Source organism: Carcharhinus amblyrhynchos, chromosome 25, assembly GCF_965287045.1.
Source record: "Carcharhinus amblyrhynchos chromosome 25, sCarAmb.v2.hapA, whole genome shotgun sequence".
NCBI lineage: Eukaryota > Metazoa > Chordata > Chondrichthyes > Carcharhiniformes > Carcharhinidae > Carcharhinus > Carcharhinus amblyrhynchos.
In genome coordinates, this window is record NC_137348.1 from 11676441 (window position 1) to 11688542 (window position 12102).

At 42.6% G+C, this 12102-nt stretch overlaps 1 protein-coding gene across 3 annotated transcripts in view; it reads right to left on the reverse strand.

Annotated features, from left to right (window-relative positions):
* LOC145358125 (SH2 domain-containing protein 3C-like) overlaps positions 1-12102 on the reverse strand; it is a 172610-nt gene that overhangs the window by 45922 nt on the left and 114586 nt on the right. Inside the window, exon 1 of one of the 3 annotated variants that reach the window (XM_080211803.1) lies at positions 1066-1298. The exons of the other annotated variants lie outside the window; for them this stretch is intronic. Coding sequence (XP_080067929.1) covers positions 1066-1146 — 81 coding nt within the window. The 5' untranslated portion in view covers positions 1147-1298. Of the gene's footprint in view, positions 1-1065; positions 1299-12102 lie in introns of those variants that run through there. 3 annotated transcript variants of the gene reach the window in all.

The following is a 12102-nucleotide window of genomic DNA, read 5'->3' on the forward strand; positions in this document are numbered from 1 at the left end:
GAAAGCACCGTGCATCATACCAGCAGCTCAGCCCCGTGAGAGATGTGTTTAATCGTTGAGTGCAGATCAATTATTGCATATATACCGACCTGGCGACTGCCTATGGCAAAGAACTGAACGGAACCTGCAAACACCTGAGTGTTAACAAACTGTGTGCATATTCGGGGCTGATATTTCAAATTCCAGCACGACCCAATACGGACACGAAGGGGGGAAGAGTAACTGCATTACATCATCTAGTTCATGAAATGATTATGAAGATCGTCAGCACAAAGAATTCACACACAGAACACTCATTCTGTGCGTTCATGTTAACACTGAGTCAGCACACCTGTCCCTGAGTCCTTATATCTATATGTCTGACTGTGTCTATTGGTGTTTCTCCGAGAGTCTCTGTATTTGTGTAACTGACATCCTTCCTTCCATTCTCTATTTGTGCCTCAGTGTGCTCCCTCAGCCCTCCCTCCCTCTCTGTCTGATTATGTCTGGATTTCTCTCTGGATCTGTCTCTGCATCTTTCATTCCCCTCTTTTTTTTACCCTTTAGTCAACTCTCCGATTAGTGTTTTGTGTGCGCCTTGTGTTTGATACATAGGTTATAGATATATAACATGTTGTGTGTACCTCTCCCCCTTTCTGACTATGTCAGTTTTTTCCCTAAATCTGTATCTGACCACGTGTAGATGTTTGGATCTATTGGCACCACACACCTTCAACTGGGACCCTGACTCTAGCTCCATCAACTGTGATTTTCCAGGTCAAGTCCTTGTTCCTGCCTTTCATTCGGGAATGTCTGAACGGGTTTAAACAGTAAACCTGTCAAAGTCATGTTGGCAGTCCAGTAGGATTACTCCAGGAATCTCAGCATTCTCAGCCTTCCTTCCCCGGTAGGAAAGGCAAACGTTGTTTACTACCAGAAAAATCCCATTCATAAACTAAAGTAACAAGCTGCAGGGTGACGGCGCAGTGTGTGTGTGTATGCTGAGGTGCAGCATGGCCTCGGTGCAACGATAGCAACTAGAGACAAACAGGGTTTTCCTTCTTCAATCCAAGATGCCATCCTTACCTGAACTTGCATGAAGGAGCCTCGGTAAAAGCAGCAAGCTGCTGCTGAGATCGCGCTCCACAAGCTGCACTTGTCAGTCATCCTCTCTTCTTCCAAAAGATGTATTTATAAATGACTGTAATCCAGTGTCTTACTCTGAGCTGGTGCAGATTCCTCCCACACCCTCACCTTGAATTACCGCCTGACGTTGCGGAGTTGAGGTACACATGGGTGGGATTAAAGGATCTGGGAAGAGTGCCGGTGCTGGGCACAGGAACAGCGAGAACTCCTTCCCTGTGCTCACCTCTCTCCTGCTGCCAGCTTGTGTCTCACTCACTGATTCACCAATGAGTGTCGGGAGCTGCCAGCACTGCCTCCCAGCTCATGAAAATTCAATCAGAGCCGGCGGGAATTGATGGGAGAACTAGCAATGCTGCTGGGATAGGAGAGGGGAATGAAGTGTGACCACCTCAAACCTCCCCCCCGCCCCCGGCCAACACCACTTCCAAAGAAATGCAAATCAAAAGCCCCTGGTCATCTCCATCCGACACTTAATCGATAGCTTGAAGCTCGGAGTCTCTCTCTGGACACTCCTCATTGAAGCAACCGGTTCTCACTTGGGTGGAAAGAGGGGCAGCAAAAAAAAACGTAAAGGACAGAATCTGGAACCGCCGCTTCCTGGCCGGACAGCCAGCCACAACCCAGGCTCCACACGCTGAATGAAACTGGTTACAGCTTCAGTGATTGAGTAGTGAGTCGCTCAGACACGCTTTTAATTACTGCAAAGATTAAAGGCAGCCTGGCTCTGTTCTAACACAGCAGTCTCCATCCGTGCTCCCCATTCTCTCTAATATATCCAGAGTGTGATATTCGCTATAATATATCCAGGATGTGAAATTCTCTATAATATGTCCTGCTCCCCAGCACTGCTACTTTCCTTTTGGCGTTCTTACTAATGGACTCTGGTTGTAACCTCCGTCCAAACCTCACCACCTGAGGACACTACTCTCTCCCGGCCCCTCCCCTCTACACACACCTGGCCCAAAACTGAAATCGCCTTTCCATTCTGCTAAGCTCATTCGCACACATCCAGACTTACTGGATAGAGCTCCAGAGGGAGGGATACTTGATGATGTTTCCCAATATCTAACTCTGGATCACTGAGGCAAATTAAAGCAACTCAACTATCTCTGAACACAACCTCTTATACCAGCAAATAATATAATATATGCAGGGTGTGATATTCCCTATAATATATCTAGGGTGTGATATTCCCTATAACATCTGCGGTGTGATATTCTCTATAATACGTCCAGGGTATGATATTCTCTCTAATCTCTCCAAGGTGTGATATTCTGTATAATGTATCCAGGGTGTGATATTCTCTCTAATCTCTCCAAGGTGTGATATTGTCTATAATGTATCCAGGGTGTGATATTCTCTATAATCTCTCCAAGGTGTGATATTCTCTATAATGTGTCCAGGGTGTGATATTCTCTATAATATATTCAGTAAGAAGTCTCACAACACCAGGTTAAAGTCCAACAGGTTTATTTGGAATCACAAGCTTTTGGAGTGCTGCTCCTTCATAGCAGTGTCCCGAAAGCGCAAGATTCCATATAAAGGTGTTGGACTTTAACCAAATGTTGTGAGACTTATTAATGTGCCCACCCCAGTCCAACGCCAGCATGTCCACACCATAATATATCCAGAGTGTGAACTTCTCTATAACATTTCCAGGGTGTGATATTCTCCATAATATATCCAGGGTGTGATATTCTCTCTAATATATCTAGAGTGTGATATTCTCTATAAAATATCCAGAATGTAATATTCTCTATAATATATCCAAGGTGTGAACTTCTCTATAATATATCCAGGATATGATATTCTCCATAATATATCCAGGGTGTGATATTCTCTTTAATATATCCATGGTGTAATATTCTATACAATATATCCAAAATGTGATTTTCTCAATAATATATCCAGAGTGTGACATTCTCTCTAATATATCCAGAGTGTGATATTCTCTATAATATATCCAGGGTGTGAATTCTCTATAATGTATCCAGGGTGTGAAATTCTCTATAATATGTCCAAGATGTGCAATTCTCTAATGTAAATGGAGTGTACTATTCGCTATACAATATATGCACAATGGATTATTCCTTTATGATATATTCAGACAGTTTAGTTTATTTATTAGTATCACAGTTAGGCTTACATTAACACTGCAATGAAGTTACTGTGAAAATCCTCCAGTCGCCACACTCTGGTGTTTGTTCGGGTACACTGAGGTAGAATTTATCATGGCCAATGCATCTAACCGGCACGTCTTTCAAACTGTGGAAGGGAACCGGAACACCCGAAGGAAACCCATGCAGGCATGTGGAGAACATGCAGACTTCGCACAGACAGTAACCTGCCGGGTCCCTGGCACCGTAAGACAGCAGTGCTAACCACTGTGCTACCGTGTGTGGAGGAAACATCACATTTATTCTGTTTCCTTCAATAACTAATCCCCTTGTATTTGAAAAAGTGGAAAAGCAATGTGTACCATCTACAATATACATCATGGCAATTCGCCAAGGTATCTTTGACAGCAACTCCAAAGCCTGCAGCCGCTACTACTTAGAAGAACAAAAGTAGCAGCAGCACCTGCAAGTTCCCCCTTTCAGTCACAAACCACCCTGATTTGGAAATATATTGCCATTCTTTCACAGTCGTTAGTTCAAATTCCTGGAACTCCGTCCCTAACAGCACATCAAAACTACATGGTCTGCAGCAGTTCATCTTGTCAAGGGCAATTAGGGACAGACGATAAATGCTAGCCTTGCTAGTGATACCCATCGCCTGTGAATGAATACAAAAATTCAAGCTTGTGCTAATTTTCTATAATGCAGATACAGAGGTTGCACGATGCCTGTAATATGTACAGGCTAAATTCCTCTCGTGGCATTATATATAAACAGGATGCTATATAGTTACAGGCTGATGGTCATATAACATAACTTAGCTTGACATTTCAGTGTAGTCCTGAAGGAGTGCAACATTGTTGGAAGGGCTGATTTGTGCATGAGACATTAAACTGAGACTCTGTCTGCCTGTTCAGGTGGATGGAAAAGATCCCATGACAGTTTGAAAGAAGAATAAGAGGCCAATTTCTCTCTCAATCAACACCATAAAGACAGTTTATCTCACCACTGTTTGTGAGATCCCTTATGTAAAAACTGGCCGCCGTGTTGATCTACGTAATGAAAATCAATTCATGAGCTGTGACATGTTTTAGGATGCCCTGGGGATGTGAAAAGTGCTATACAAATGTAGGTACCTCTTTAATAGATTCAGAGTGCTGTTATTCTTCTTTAAGATAGATATGTTTTGTTTTTTTTTGTTTGTGAGTATGAGCTGCATTAATTGCATTTCCTTAGTTACCCTTAGAAGGTGGATTCAATCCTGCTTCCTCTATCAACAATGAAAGGTGTGGGTTTGGTATATGCTTTATACAGTACTTCTGCCAGAGTCTTTTCTCCTTCCACTTGGTTTCTGCTTCACTACCTTTGTGGTCTGAAGGACTGGCCAAGATTGATTCCTGACTGGTAGCAAAATCCACTGACCATGAAGCATCGGTATCGGTACATTCCTTGGGATTGATGTGATTGTTGAGAAAATGACACTCATTTCTCATACCTCAGAAACAGAAAAAGGTTTGTCAAAAGTCCTGCCCAAGGTAAATGTCTAATTTAAATGTCTCATTATTAAACACATATCTATTATCCTCAATCGTTGGTTTCACAAATGATCTCATGGTCTGAAACATGTGACACAGTGGTTAGCACGGCTGCCTCACAGTGCCAGGGACCCAGGTTCGAGTCCCGACTTGGGTCACCGCCTGTGTGGAGTTTGTACATTCTCCCCGTGTCTGTGTTCCTCCGGGTGCTCCACTTTCTTCCCACAGTCCAAATATGTGCAGGTTAGGTGAATTGGCCGTGCTAAATTGTCCCTCAGTGTACCCAAACAGATACTGGAGTGTGACAACTAGGAGATTTTCACAGTACCTTCATTTCAATGTTAATATAAGCCAAAATGTGACTAATAAAAAAACCCAGCTGCTTCCACTGTGTTCATTTGACATCATCCAATAGAAACAATGCACATGGAATCGGAGAAGTGAGAGTTTCCACTTCTGGCCAGCTTGCTTAGTTTCCACAAGTCCCAGCAGCCATGTGGAAGTCAGACTGGGTGCGAGTGTGTTTTTCCATATTCTTTACACTGTCCTCATAATATATACAGAGTTTCCATGCAGCATATCATGAAGTCACATCCAATAACACTTCTATTAAGATCAAATAATTCAGTGGCAAGACCCTGTCAATCACAGCTGACCCCAATGGCAGTTCCTATGCATATAACTATTTATATTATTGGTAATAATAGATTGCTTTAGGTGAGTTTGAACCTGTGTCATATGATGCCAATACTAACATGTCAGTTTTTGCTGTGATCTGAAACCTTCAATTAAGTCGTGGTATTACAACTATGAGTTAGTTGTTCTTTACAGCTTTTGTCAAAAGAAAAGTAAGCAACTTAACAGCAGTACATTCCAAACATTGACACCTATTGGGTTCTCTTGCATATAAAACAAAAGTTGGTTCAGTACATTGATGATGCCTCTTTGTTCTTATTGCCAATGATAGTGTTTCTCCTTTGATTCCATGTGAGTTTTTTCTATTGAATGATTTCAAATGAAGACAGTGGAGGCAGGTGGGTTATTTCAGACCATGAGATCATTTGTGAAAACGTCCATTGAGGATAACAATGAGATATTTAAATTAGACATTTACCTTGGGCAGGACTTTTGGCAAACTTTTTTCTGTTTCTGACGGATGAGAAACGAGTGTCATTTTCTCAACAATCACATCAATCCCAAGGCACGTACTGACACATTCAGTCATTGCTCATGTTGTCTTTGGATAGAAGGGCAATATTTTCAGCTGGATATATATTTTTCTGCACTCTTCTCTCTCTTTTCCTGCTACAAGCATTGTTTTTTTAAAAGTTTATTTATTATTGTCACAAGTAGGCTTAGAGTAACATTGCAATGTTGCAATGAAGTTACTGTGAAAATCTCCTAGTCGCCACACTCTGGCACCTGTTCCTGTACACACAGGGAGAATTTAGCATGGTCAATGCACCCAACTAGCATGTCTTTCAGGCTGCAGGAGCACCCAGAAGTAACCCACACAGACAAGGGGAGAACACGCAGACTCCGCACAGACAGTGACCCAAGCCAGGAATCGAACCCGGGTCCCTGGCGCTGTGGGGCAGCAATGCCAACTACTGTGCCACCGTACCTTCCTTTTCTTCAGGCCATTAATTGGATCTATATATACAATAGGTTCTATATCTGTTATAGAAGCTGGTAGCCTAGTGGGTTTTAGTATAAAAAAGCTGCTTCATGGTCAGTGGATTTTTCTGCCAGTCAGGAATTAATCTCGACCAGTCCTTCAGATCACAAAGGTAGTGAAGCAAAAAGCAAGTGGAAGATAAAGAAACTCTGGCAGCAGTATTGTAACAAAGCATATACCCAACCCACCCATGGTGTTGCTGATGTGGAAGAAGGATTGAATTCACCCTGGTAATTTTGAATACTGTACAATTTGTAGGTATGTTGTGAGCAACTGGCCTTAGCAGCATTCACCTGCAGGCTGTATTGAGGCTTATCTGAGTCAACAGCCCCGACACACTCCAGAGAATCTTGTTATATATTCTTGGGTTGTAGCTAGTAAGGCTGGCATTTATCATCCATCCCTGGTTGCTCTAAGTTGTTGTTGGAATGGTTTGATTTAAGTGGCCTGCTAGGCCACTTCAAATGGCGTTTAAGAGTCAACCATGTTGGTGTGGGGTTGGAGTCACATAAAGGCCAGCCTGGGTAAGGTCAAAAGATTTACATCCTTTATGGGCTGAAATCCAATATGAAAGGATATGGAGAGAGTAAACAGTCCCTGAGCCATCAATAGCAATGAGACCAATGCTTACATTACAGGCTCTCAAAATTAAGGGTGGAGTAAGGAGGAAGATTTTAATTCAATTGATTACAGGAGCCTTATTGCTTTGTACGAACCAGTGCTTGTATTTGCGCATGATCCTTTCCTTGCTATTTTCTAGACAGGAGTCTGAAGAGAAGAACCCTATTATTTCCATATACCTATTGTAAAGCCCTTACCTGGAGTTGCCAACTCTGGTCAAATGTATGCCTATGGGTTTGATCACATGACCACCACCCCCCCTCCAACCACCCCTTTAAAAACCACCGTTTATGCTGCTGCCAATGTTTTTGGCACCGGCAAAGGAAAGTGATTAATAAAAAGAACAAAAACACACACAATGTTTTAAAAAGATAAATTCAAAAATCCTCCCAATGATTTTCTTCCTGGGTTGCTCACAGCAGTAACTAATCCTTAATTCCCAGGGAGTCCAGGGCAATCCTGAAGAATTGACAACCCTTTCTGTACTGCTGTCTCCGATCAGCCAGGTGAACATACACTATGGAGGGTTAGACTTGGGAGTCTTCTGGTCTGTATGGGTCTGATAGTCACTCTTCAATCAGCTAAACCTCTAGCTGGAAGAGGAGGGGTGCAGTTTAGCATATAGTCTGTTTTTCGGAAAGCTAAGTTAAGTTTATTTATTAGTGTGACAAGTAGGCTTATATTAACACTGCAATGAAGTTACTGTGAAAATCCCCTAGTCGCCACACTCTGGCACCTGTTTGGGTACACTGAGGGAGAATTTAGCATGGCCAGTGAACCTAACCAGCATGTCCATTGGACTGTGAGAGGAATCCTGTGCACCTGGAAGGAACCCATGCAGACACAGGGTGAACATGCAGACTTCAGACAGACAGTAATCCAAGCAGGGAATTGAACTTGGGTCACTGGTGCTGTGGGGCAGCAGCGCTAACCACTGTCAGCTATAAGGTCCATTAAGATAAAGGCAAAATACTGCAGATGCTGGAATCTGAAACAAAAACACAAAATGCTAGTAAATCTCAGCAGGTCTGACAGCATCCCTGGAGAGAGAATAAAGTCAAAGTTTCAAGCCTGGATGATCCTTTGTCAGAGCTGACGAAGCATCATCAAGACTTGAAACGTTGGCTGTATTCTCCTCCACAGATGCTGTCAAACCTGCTGAGTGTTGCCAGCATTTTCTGTTTGTGTATACAATCCATTACTTGGCAGCATTATGAAGACAGCCAGTTAGATTGGGGAGGGAGGGTGTTAATTGTTGAACATGTTGAATTGATTTGAAAGATATTAACCATACCACAATTTAATACTGACCAGCTCCTTAGTGGGATGGATCTATACATCAGCACCCATAAGGAGTCCTACCTGGCCTTTATGTGGTTTAATTCGTTGCTCTGCAGGAATGTGTTGCTGAGTGCAATTCAATGATTGTTCCATTATCCCATTCTTTTAAACTAGATCATAATTGTTCTCTAACACTCACAGGGAGATTTGATCACTGAGAACAGATAGGGAGGGGGAATAAATCTGTCTCAGCCTCTCACCATCAGCAGTGATGGAGGGAGAGAATGCACATGGGGTGGATTTAAATAGTTAAATAAATAATATAATTATAGTAAGCATGGACGAAAGATTTTGATGTATATATAATTTTCCAAAACAATATTTTGTGTCAGCCTGAGAATAAGCAATGAAATCTCAGTCACTTTTCACTGGAAGTGTGCAAGGGTCCTTGGTGTATCACTGATATTTTTCCCCCTGTGTTCTGTGTTGGAGCAGCTAATCTTGGCTCAGTGTCTCCCTTAGGACAGTATTCCCCAAAACCACAATACACTGCACTAAACAAAATATTAAAAACATGAAGCTCAGCGTTACCTGCTGTGGTACTGGTATTTGGTATAACAGTAAAATGAATTTGGTTTAAGTTTATTCATTATTGTCACAAGTAGGCTTACATTAACACTGCAATTAAGTTACTGTGAAAATCCCCTAGTCTCCACACTCTGGTGTCTGTTTGGGTACACTGAGGGAGAATTTAGCATGGCCAATGCACCTAACCAGCATGTTTTTGGAGGCGGAAACTGGAGCACCTGGAGAAAACCCCCACAGACACAGGGTCTGTGCAGACTCTGTACAGATAGTGACCCAAGCTGGGAATTGAACCCAGGTCCCTGGCGCTGTGAGGCAGCAGTGCTAACCACTGTGCCACCATGCTGCCCACTTCTTTAGTGAGGTTGCTTGAGGGATAAATATTGTTTCCTTTGACTCTCTGTTTATTCTTCAAATAGAGTCATGGGATTCCTCATGTCCATCAGAGAGAGCAGATAAGGCTTCAGTTTAATGTCTGATCCAAAAGCCGCCCTCTGACAGTGCAACACCCCCCTCAGCACTGCAGTGAGAGCGTTATGCTGGATTTTGTGCTCAAGTCTCAAGAACAGCTTCTTCCCTGCTGCCATCAGACTTACAATGGGCCTACCTTATATTAAAGTGATCTTTCTCTACACCCAAGTCATAGCCCACGGGCAGCACGGTGGGTCAGTGGTTAGCACTGCTGCCTCACAGCGCCAGGGACCCAGGTTCAAGTCTGGTTTCGGGTCACTGCCTGTGTGGAGTTTGTACATTCCCCCTGTGTCCACATGGATTTCTTCTGGGTGCTCTGGTTTCCTCCCACAGTCCAAAGATGTGCGAGTTAAGTTGATTGGCCATGCTAAATTGCCTTAGTGTCAGGGTACAATCAGGGTAAATATGTAGGGTTACGGGGATAGTGCCTGGTGGGATTGTTGTTGGTGCAGGCTTGATGGGCTAAATGGCCTCATCCTGCACCATATGGATTCTATGATTCTATTCTGCACCCTCTCCTTTCCTTCTCCCCTATGTACTCTATGAACGGTTTGTTTTGTTTGTATAGCATGCAAGAAACAAGACTTTTCACTGTATCCCAATACATGTGACAATAACAAATCAAATCAGTCTCTGGACTGAACACGCAGTGCAAGTGCTAACCACCGAATCAAGGTTTTACAAGGCTGATATAAATGCAAATTGAAGCAGCTGAAAGGGTTAATGGTTTCCAGCGACATTGCCGTATCTGACTGATGCACCAGCAAATGTGTCATGGTTAGCAAAAAAAAATTCTCTTTTTTTCTTCTGTTCAGTTTGTTCAGCAAGTTCTCTGTCCACAGAACCACAAAACGCCTGATGTAGCTGAGGCAAAAAAAAATCCTGTGTACAATTGGGTGAGAGAGGTCCTTGTTTGATAGCAGCGCGTTAGAAAATAGATGAGCAGACTGTTCAGAGTTGAAAGGGATTTAAATAATTGAATTCAAGTACAAGCTATGTGCAGAGTAGGATAAAGGAGCAAGTCATGTGCCCCCACCCCCATGAGTTCACTCTCCCTAGAGTCCTAACTCATTGTTGTGTCGAGTCCCTAATCTCTGCAATTAAAGTCACATTGAATGCCAATTGGAGCCCTATTCAAGACGCCATGTTCAATTTAGGAGTACTGGAGCTAAACTGCTACAGCCTTAGGCCTCAGGTACAATAGAAATAATAAGGTTACAATGAGGTCTATTATTCCTAGACTGATGGAGATATTACACCACAGAGAGACTCCTCCCTCCCTTTACTAATTCTTTTTGATTGTTACTCCCCCTCCTCTCAGAATTGTTTCTTTAGAGGATTCTGCTTCCTCCCCGTATCTTTATAATAGATTATTTGGGGGAACAATCATAATGTGGCATCTCTGATTATAGGATGTTTTGCCATATTTTTTTTTAACGACTCAATGGGCCGAATGGCCTCTTTCTGCACTGTAGGGATTCTGTGAACATGAGCAAATTCATAATCTGTATATTTGGACTCCCTCACATCTTCTCTAATCTACTCTATTAAACACTTTCATTATCTGAAATGTGCCTAACAGGTCATCCCTGTTCCCTAAAAGGAAGAACCCAAGCCAAAAAAGAACAAAGGAAAATACAGGCTGTTCAGCCCTCCAAGCATGTGCTAATCATGATGCCCTACCTATGCTAAACAAAACCTCCTGCTCTTACTCGGTTTATATACTCTATTCCCTCCCTATTTATGTACCCATTCAATCTCCTGATAGTTGTAACCTCTCAATTCATGCATTGATCTTTTTTGCACTCCTCCAGACCCTCCATATTCATTATTACAATACGAGGATCAGAAATGTTCATAAAACCCCAAGTGCAGCATAACCAAGGTTCCATACAAGTTTAACGTCACTTCTTTTCAATTCCATCCCTTTGAAAATGAACACCAGTTCTTGGTTTTAAATTGTCTTCATACCCATCACTTCTTTTACTGATCTGTGAATGTCTACCCCATTTAGATTTATTATCCAAAGAGTGAGCGGTCCATTTATGATTTCTATCAAATAACCTCACACATATATATTTTGGAATTCACTTGCCAATTAAACACCCATTTGCAACTTTATCGATGTCGACTAGTATTTTGAAGCGGAAAACAGCAGGAGGAAAGTATGCTTCAAACGATGAATTTATTTTATGGATGGCATTTTGGCACAGTGGTTAGCAATTGCTGCCTCACGGCGCCAAAAATTTGTGTTCGATTCCAGCCTTGGGTAACTGTGTGGAGTTTACACATTCTCCCCCTGTCTATGTGGGTTTCCTCCAGGTGCTCTGGTTTCCTCTCACAGTCCAAAAATGTGTGGGTTACGTGGATTGGCCATGCTAAATTGCCCCTTGGTGTCCAAAGGTGTGTAGGTTAGGGGGATTAGTAGGGTAAATGTGAAGGGTTACAAGGATAGGGCGGGAAATCTGGGTAAGATTCTCTGTCGGAGAGTCAGTGGAGACACAGTGGGCCGAATGGCTTCCTTCTACACTGTAAGGATTCTGTGATTTATTAAAGAATTGCAACTGTGAAGTGCTATCAAGCACAGTAATGGTGAAAAGAGTGACAGTCAGTTTGCTCATTAAAAACACTTCAGATAAATCAGCAGTGGAAGCTGAAAAATGGGCATCTGAAGTGCCCAGAATGGCAT